General features: G+C 41.2%; 1 protein-coding gene across 1 annotated transcript; it reads right to left on the reverse strand.

The window, feature by feature from the left end:
• Nucleotides 1–320: 320 nt before the first annotated feature.
• LOC113706083 (putative receptor-like protein kinase At3g47110) lies at nt 321–4,024 on the reverse strand. The gene is made up of 2 exons (XM_027227973.2): nt 1,306–4,024; nt 321–1,002 (listed from the first exon to the last, which is right to left on the reverse strand). The coding sequence occupies exons 1-2, from the start codon at nt 4,022–4,024 to the stop codon at nt 614–616; spliced, it is 3,108 nt and encodes a 1,035-aa protein (XP_027083774.1). The 3' UTR covers nt 321–613.
• Between the last annotated feature and the right edge of the window lie 5,496 nt (nt 4,025–9,520).

Raw genomic sequence — 9,520 nt, forward strand, 5'->3', positions numbered from 1 at the left:
AATTTGTGCTTCTCGCGAATTTTGACCCTAAGTTGGGCTGCCAGAGCCAGAGGACGCGACTTGCTCATGGATAAATTGTTCACTCAAAAATCCTTTTCCCTTCTGATTTTTTTTTTCTTGACAATTCCTCCAATTATTTAACATTTTATCTTTTCTTTTCATTTCTCCTTCCCCTTCACTTCCTTCTTTAACTGTTCTTTCAACCCGACTAACATTTTACGTTCAAAATCATCAAGATATGGCATAAAAGTATGAACCGCACCATGGAAAGATCCACAGCTTTAAGAGGCAAGATGACTTAATTGAGCAATACATGGATATGGTAATAAGGGAACATATGAATTTATTGTACAATTGATCCTCACCTTTTATCCCCTTATGTTGTTCTGATAGTAACTGAAATTTCATATAGTAGCAAAATCAAAATTCAAAGAAAGTGGGAGCAAGACTACGCATTGTAAGTATAATGTATTGCATACTATCCAAGCATAATATGGAAGCATTAAGATGTTCAAGCAGAATTGAGCCACTCAAGCAGAATTGAGCCAATTGACTGCCGCCAATGGACTTCAACTTGTGGGTTGTATTAAATTCTTGAGTATACCTGTAGATATTAAGCTTCAAAATTTTCTTGATACACCCTGACACCAAGGAAAACATCTTTAATGAGATGTAATTTTCTGACAACTTCATTCATATGCATCCTGTCATTTGGTAATCGTGCAGAGCACTTGAGTCCAATTTTCAATAGGGAAATAATGCAATCAATCTCTCTTCCAACATTAATAGTTTTCCCTCCAGGAGTCACTCCTTCAAGAAGAAGCAACGGGTCCACGATCTCAGGAACTCGTTCATGCAAAGCCCCATTAACATAGTTATGTAGATCAAGGTCGCCCACGAATATATCATCTGTTGGCCTCCTTCCTGTAATCATCTCTAGCAAAAGAATGCCGTAGCTGTAGACATCCCCCTGAGTGGATGCCGCAAGACCCATTCCATACTCTGAGATTTTGTTTCTAGACATGTTATTATTGGGTAGTAAAATAAAAACTATAAAAAAAACTAAGTGATTAAAATTAATCAAATGTTAGATTGGGGCATAATGGACCTTCTTTTATAACACAAAGTGACTTAACTAAAATTAGCTACTATGCATCAGTGATTAGAGAAATTAGCTCCTATGCATCAGTGATTAGAGATCTCATCGTAATTATAATAAAAAAAATTAAAAAGAATTAAATGTCCCAAAGTTCTATATTTCTGCGCACAATTAAGTAAATTCTTGACCATAAAAATTTGTGTTACCTGGGGCTGCGTAGCCGATTGTTCCTTTTATAGCAATAGTACTGCTGCCTTCTTGCTCGGAAGATCTGTTGACGGGTTTCGGGAGAAGCCTTGCCAATCCAAAATCACCCACATGAGCAACAAGATCATTGTCAAGAAGAATGTTACTTGGTTTTAGATCACAGTGAACAATCTCAGCTTCGCAGTGGTTCTGAAGACACTGCAATGCAGAAGCCACATCAATTGCAATATTTAGCTTCTGAAGAAGATTAAGACTTCTTGAGCTTGTTGCCTGATCAGTTGTCTCTGAAGGATGCAGCCACAGGTCCAGATTTCCATTTTCCATCAACTCATAGACTAGAGCTTTGAATTCATCACCCTTGGAATCAATACTGGAGCAATAACTCACGATAGAAACGAGGTTTCCATGGCGAATATTTCTCAATGCTTTGCACTCGGCCTTAAAACTTTTCGAAGCTCCGTTCTTTTGAAGATCAAGAACTTTGACTGCTACAAGCATATTGCCATGTTTTTCTAGCCTTCCTTCGTAGACAGATCCAAAATTTCCTGAACCAATTAAGTTTTCTGGAGAAAATCCAGAAGTTGCACGAAGAAGTTCATGGTAAGAAATTTGTAAGAGCTTATCAACTCTTGTAGCCATGGTAGAGAATCCTGCCACCATTCTTCTTTCTCCTTTTTGACAAACGAAGAAATACAACAACAATGCACCGAGAACCAGAAGCGTTGCTGGTAAAACAATGGACAGCAATATGACAACCTTCAGCTTTCCTCTGTTTTTCCCCTTAATCACTGGGCAAGGTGGGAACTCCAATTCTGGAATGCCTCCACAGAGTTTGTTGTTGCCAGTCAATGATATTTGACTTGCATTACTGAAAATTCCAGTGTTTGGTATCTCGCCCTCAATGTCGTTGTAGGAAAGATTTAAGTAGCTCAAAAACTGAAGCTTCTCAAGTTCTCTGGGTATTGGACCAGTCAAGTTATTACTTGAAAGGTCTACTTGCTGGATGCTCTTCAAAGAAGCCAAATTTGGTGGAATTGTTCCTTGGAAAAACTTGGATTGCATATAAAGATTCTGCAGATTTGAACAGTCAGCAAGTGATATGGGTATACCTCCAGCAAGTTGGTTGTGGGAAACATTGAAATCCACCAAATGTATAAGCTTTCCAACTTCTGGAGGCAGAGAACCACTAAACGAATTTTCACCTATTTTCATGTACATCAGTGATGAGTGCGTCTGCAAAAAATGAGGTGATATAATTCCAGTGAAGTTGTTTTGAGACATATCCAGATATTGCAAATTTTGACAGTTCATAAGAACATTGTCAAATATATTGCCCCCTTCAAACTGGTTAAATGATAAGTCCAGACGGTATAGACCTGTGGCATTGCATAGGGTAGAGACTATCTGTCCTGACAACTCATTTTGGTCTAGACTTAGAAATTGCAAATTTTGTAATTTGTCAAAATCTCTTGGAATGACCCCTGAAAGAGAGTTTAATTCAAGGCCAAGGAGATATAGGTTGACAAAATTTCCAAACCCTTCTGGAATGGTTCCTGACAGTTGATTTCCCCCCAGGAGTAGTTCTGTGAGTTGATTTGAGAGATTGGCCATGACTCTACGTATATTACCTCCAAATTTATTGCCACTCAAGGAAAGATTTCTGAGATTACTGCAGTTGGTCACTGATGCAATAAAGTCCAAGTCTCCGGTAGAATTATTCCCAAAGAAATTAAGAGCAAGATTTAATAATTGAAGATTTGTAAGATCTCCTAAATTAGTTGGGATTTGGCCTTTAAAATTATTTCTAGCAAGATCGAGTACCTCAAGCCCAGAAGCATTAGTGATTGAAGATGGAAAGTTTCCGTACATGTTGTTCCCCCCAACATACAACATTTGTAGATTTGGTAGGGTGAGACCTATGTTGGTTGGGAGATTGCCATGAAAGGAATTGCCGGTCACTGAAATGACAGTAATGGCTGAACTATTAAAGATGGAGGCAGGGATTATACCAGATAGTTTATTTTCAGCAGCTGCTAACAGAACCAACCTTAAGAGCCCCATCTCCATGGGCAAATTTCCCTCCAGATTGTTCAAGTCGAGACCGATTCGGATCAATGATGATAAGTTCCCAATGGAAGAGGGAATCTGTCCCGTCAAATTGTTTGATAAAAGATTTAACTTTTCAAGCTTCTTCAAATTGCTCAGCTGATCAATAGGAATCTTGCCTTCTAGCTTATTCTCCCTTAGGCTAAGTGTTATCAACTCTGAGCAGTAGCTCAGGTTTGCTGGGATTTTTCCACTGATTGCGTTACTTGACAGGTTCAAGGCTCTCAGCCTGAAGAGGGGACCGAATTCTTGGGGAATCCCACCATGGAATTGATTCTCCCCAAGTTCCATGAACCTCATGAAGCTGAGATTTCCGACATGAGGAGATATGGTTCCAGACAACTGCTTATCCCTTAGAGTCAAGGCCGTCACCCTTTGATGTCGAGTACTGCAGGTGACTCCTTCCCACTGACAATGGTGTTGTGAATGGTTCCAGGAATTCAGGACTCCAAACGGGTCATCATATATCTGATTCTTGAATTCAAGCAGAGCCAGGCGATCAGTCTCATTTTGAAATTTTTTGGAAGCTGAAACATGGCTTACTGAAAAGGTCACGGCAACTGAGAGTAGGAGAAAAATGGTTGCAAATGTCGATGAGCGAAGTCCCCACATGGTCTTTGTTGGGATTGGCTACAAACTGATGATTGAATGATAAAAGTTTCTGCGGAATGGGAACAATAATGTTTGAGCTGTTATAGAATCTTGTGTATAGCCCACACAATTGGAACTAATTTTCTTGGTATATTTCTGCGGAAAATGAGCTAAACCTCGTTGTCAGAACTTAATAGAGAAATGGTCCGTAAGCTTCCACCAACTTGCAATTTACGCGTATCGACCATGACTAATACTTTTCAAAGCTGGGATTAATGTGATCATCTACCAGAGATGATGATTAACAGGAAGCCTTCATTTGTGTGGAGTACTTGATCTTCCCAATTAACACAAATCCCAAGAATCTTGATATGCTAGAATCTGTCGGTTGACTTGGTTGAGTTCTGTTTAATCTGTTCCCAATTTTTCCCTGTTTTATATTGTTTTAATGCCATTTTCTCAAAAAAATTTAAATTTTTTTTAAAAAAGAAGGGTTTGTTTTTTATGTTATAATTTTTAGTTTTTTCTCTTTTTTATGTTGTGATAGGGTATAATTTGTTAGTAATTTTATTATTAATTTCCCCTTTCATCCCTGATAAATATTGTGTTAATTGCACATATCTACTTATATTTGGTTTGTGGCCTTTATTTCAGGGGTAGAACAAAAAATTACCAAACATGAGGGATGTTCTGGAGAAAATTGAGTCTTCAAGCGAGTCACAGGCCAGGGCCACAGTGCTGAAAAGAACTGGACTCCCATGCCTTTATTCTTGTTGACCAAGAGGATTACACCCGGAGACTTAGAGAACTAGAAGGCTTGGGCCTTTGACTTCGGTGGGGACCACGGAGGAAAGGAAAAGGGCTTTGGTCCTTTGGTTCTAAAAGAAGAAACAAAGCAACGTAAAAAGCCTAAGGGAACTAAGAAGAAATGGGGCAGCTTTTGGCCAATTGGTGGGGACCACTGGATATCTTTCCTTTGGCTTTAAATAGGGAGCTAACGTACGAAGATGAGGGGGCCAGCTTTTAGTTCTTTTGCTTTAGTTCAGTTTTTAGTTTTCCTTTCTTTTCCTAGGACTGGCCTCTGACACACGCCAGGTGTTTGACAATATTCCCCAACGGGGAAAACATCCTTCATTCCTTACTTTTTAGTACAAAACAATGTCTTCGCAATTTATTAATTCATGTGGTGATTTAATTATGTGGCGTGGCTAAATCTTCCATCTAGTCAAGGGTCAACTCGACGGCGCAGTCCCGAAAATCTGTGAGATCTAATTAGTTTTCACGCGTTCCTTAATTTATTCATATTTGCACATTGCCTGCTTGTATTTTCATGGGATTATTTTATTAATTGGATGTCAAGGGCCCGATGTTCAATGTGATTTATTAATCTCGTGCCAATTTAGTCAATTAAATCCGTAATTGTTTGATTGATTAATATTAGTGGCAACTGGTGTGTTTGCACATTAGGGGAACGTGCAATCTAATTTAAATAACCCTCGTAGCGTGTTATTGGTTAGGGCTAGGTTTTTCTAATATTAATGCAATTGGAAAATTAATTCCTATGGTCGTACCTAGGAGTATTTGCTGATTAGGGGTAATCAACGGTCGTACCTTGGTTATCAATAATTTAAGGAAAAATTGGTCATCAGACTATAACTAGCCTATTAATAAATTAAGTGAACCTCTCCTGCATCAATGATCGGATAAGTGGACTGTGCCTGAGTAGTTGCATCCTTGGCTAGAATTTATTTATTCCTGACTAAATTCCTGCTATATTTGTGCTAGTGATTTATTCATTTTTAATTAAATTGTCTAATTATTTTTAGTTTCATTCCGGTAAAATCCCCCCCCTTATCAATTGGACTTTAAAAAGAGACAAATATCTCCAGTCCCTGAGGAGACGACCCTACTTGCCACTGTCTACTATTCAGTAATTTTTGTCAATTAATTAATACTGGTATATCGGATTAAGCAAACTTTTCGGGAACAGGGTGAATCAAGTAACCCATTGCACACCTAGAGTCCCTGCTCCAGTACCTAGGATTAATTATTGACTGCTTTTAGTGGTAGTTAGGTTTTATATTTATTACTATTATTGCACAGGCTGACGACCTGTCAATTTTTGGCGCCGTTGCCGGGGACTGGCGTTATTATTTGTTTCTTTCTAAATTCAATTTTGTCCTAATTTTCTGGTTTTCTTCTAGTGTATGCCTCGATCTTGTCGCACAGGTGATTTGGTTTTTGATCTTGAGGTAGAGAAGACCGCGCGTAGAACGAGAAAGGAAACCAGACAGCTCAGAGAAGAGCACTCTAGTGCTACATCTCAAAGACCCGAGTCAGAAGTTGAACCAACAGATTCGTTTGGTAACACTTCGAGTGACGCTGACCAGGAGGAGTTCAGCATGGCTAATGCACAAACATTAAGGGAGTTGGCTGCTCCTGATTTAACTCAGCAGCCTTTGTGCATTACTTTCCCCGCTTTAAATGACAACATTCCATTTGAACTAAAATCTGGTCTGATTCAGCATTTACCCTCTTTTCATGGTTTACCAGGTGAAGAGCCGTATAAGCATCTGCAGGAGTTTGATGTCGTTTGCAACAGTATGAAACCCCCGGGAATCACAGAAGAGCAGATAAAAATGAGAGCATTCCCCTTCTCCTTGAAAGATTCTGCAAAGGACTGGCTGTACTACCTGTCACCAGGTAGCATCACCACGTGGGGCCAATTGATGAAAAAATTTCTGGATAAATATTTTCCGGCGTCCAGGGCTGCAAGCCTAAGGAAAGAAATTTGTGGGATCAAGCAGCATCCCGGAGAGTCACTTTACGAGTATTGGGAACGGTATAAGAGCTTGTTGCGCAGGTGCCCCCATCACCAAATAAGTGAGCAGTTGATCATACAATATTTCTATGAGGGGCTCATTTTTAGAGACAGGAGCATCATAGATGCTGCAAGTGGAGGGGCACTGGTGAACAAAACCCCTCAGGAAGCACGGGAGCTAATAGAGGGGATGGCAGAGAATTCACAGCAATTCAGTATAAGAGAGGATGTCCCAATACGTAGGGTGAATGAGATAGAGACACCCTCTGTGCAGCAGCAGCTAAATGAGTTGACTGCGTTTGTTAGGCAACAGGCTGTGAGAAATGCATCACAAGCCAGGGTATGCGGGATTTGCACTGGTATGGGTCACTCTGCAGACATGTGCCCAATGATTCAGAAAGAAACTGGGGAACAGGTGAACATGGCTGACCACGCGCCCGCGCCAAGGAAGCAGTACGACCCTTACTCAAGCACCTACAATCCCGGGTGGAGAGATCATCCCAACCTCAGTTATGGAGGGAATAGGCAATCCAACTTCACGCCGAACAGGCAGTCTAACTTTGTGCCGAATAAGCCACCGGGGTACCAGCAGCAATACCAACCCCGACCACCTCCGCCCCCTCAACCTGGTTCATCTACGGATGAGATGCTGAAACAAATGATGACAACCATGGCGCAGAATCAGCAAAGGACGGAGGCAGCTATTATGCAAAATCAGCAAAAGACGGACTCCGAAATGCAGGACATAAGGAATCAGATAGGTCAATTGGCCACCAGAATGAACCGTTGGGAGTCCCAGAACCAAGGGAAGCTGCCATCTCAACCGGAGTTGAATCCGAAGAACGTGAGCGCAATGATCCTAAGGAGTGGGAAAGAAATTCAGGGGCCTGAACCTGGGATTCCTAAGGACAAGGATGAAGAGAAGATCGAAAATGAGCTCGAAAGGGAGGACAGCAATGGTGCAGATCCAAAGGTACTTCCTGACCCAATAATTACAGTTAAAACTAACCCGCCTCCTTTTCCTAACAGGTTGGAAAAATCAAAGAAGCAGGATAAGGAAAAGGAGATTTTGGAGGTTTTTCGCAAGGTTGAGATAAATATCCCCCTCTTAGACGCCATCAAACAAGTACCAAAATATGCCAAGTTCCTAAGGGACTTGTGTGTCAACCGAAGGCGATTGAGGGGAGATGAACGGGTCATTGTTGGGGAGAATGTGTCAGCGGTCCTGCAGAGAAAGTTTCCACCAAAGTGCGGGGACCCAGGTATGTTTACTATTCCTTGTAAGATAGGTAATACTGTGATCAGAAGGGCCATGTTGGATCTGGGAGCATCAATAAATGTCATGTCTAAGTCTATCTATGCTTCTCTAAAATTAGGTCCATTAAAAGAAACTGGAATAATCATTCAATTAGCTGACCGAACTAATGCATATCCTGATGGGTTGGTTGAAGATGTGTTGGTAAAAGTTAATGATTTGGTGTTTCCAGCTGATTTTTATGTACTTGATATGGATGATGATTACTCCCCTGATCCCTCACCTCTGTTATTGGGTAGACCTTTTATGAGCACAGCACAGACGAAAATTGATGTTAATAAGGGTATTCTGTCCATGGAGTTTGATGGGGAAATTGTGCATTTTAATATTTTTGATACTATGAAGTACCCCTCGAACTCCAACTTTAGCTCAGTTTTTTCTGTGAGTGCTATTGACCCTGTAGTGCAGGAAGTGTTTGAAACTGATGGCAGGGATGAGCTGGAGGTGGCTTTAACCAAGCATCTCGAGTTGGAGATAACTCCTCAGGTGGAGTGGAGTGAGGATTTAAAATGCACAATAGGGGCATTACACTCGTTGCAGACCACCACGAAAAGGTATGAAGTTTTACCTATTTTTACTCCCGAGCCTCACCAGAGGGTATTGCCATCTGTGGTGCAGGCACCTGTAATGGAGTTGAAACCTCTACCAGAGCACCTGAAATATGCATATCTAGGTGATAATGAGACACTCCCGGTGATTATCTCATCGGCACTGTCAAAAATCCAGGAGGAGAAATTGATTCGGGTCCTTAGAGAGCATAAAGAGGCAATAGGGTGGACAATCGCAGACATTAAGGGGATCAGCCCGACCATTTGTATGCACCGGATTAGGCTAGAAGACGATGCCAAACCTGTTAGGCAGGCTCAAAGAAGGCTCAATCCCCTCATGATGGAAGTTGTAAAGAAAGAGATCCTAAAATTGCTAGATGTGGGGATCATCTTTGCAATATCTGATAGCGCTTGGGTGAGTCCGGTCCAGGTAGTCCCAAAGAAGGCAGGAGTGACGGTGGAAGCCAACCAAACGGGTGAGCTCGTGCCAGTGCGCAAACCCACTGGATGGAGGCAATGTATAGACTACCGTAGGCTGAACGCCGTCACCAAAAAGGACCATTTCCCTCTCCCTTTCATTGACCAAATGGTTGAACGTTTAGCTTGTAGGGCTTATTATTGCTTTTTGGATGGATTTTCAGGATACTTTCAGATAGCAATTGCCCCGGAGGATCAAGAGAAGACAACCTTCACGTGCCCGTTCGGGACCTTTGCCTACAGACGAATGCCATTTGGGTTGTGCAATGCACCTGCGACTTTCCAAAGATGTATGGTAAGCATCTTTTCTGAGTATGTTGAGAAAATAATAGAAGTTTTCATGGATGATTTCAGTG

This window comes from Coffea arabica, chromosome 8c (genome assembly GCF_036785885.1).
Source record: "Coffea arabica cultivar ET-39 chromosome 8c, Coffea Arabica ET-39 HiFi, whole genome shotgun sequence".
In the NCBI taxonomy this organism is placed as follows: Eukaryota; Viridiplantae; Streptophyta; class Magnoliopsida; order Gentianales; family Rubiaceae; genus Coffea; species Coffea arabica.

Bases quoted from the DNA above. Each gene is read 5' to 3' on its own strand.
- LOC113706083 (XM_027227973.2), bottom strand. From the start codon at position 4,024: ATGTGGGGACTTCGCTCATCGACATTTGCAACCATTTTTCTCCTACTC. The intron at 1,003-1,305 runs GTAACACAAATT...ACAAAATCTCAG, and splicing joins AATCGGCTACGCAGCCCCAG to AGTATGGAATGGGTCTTGCG.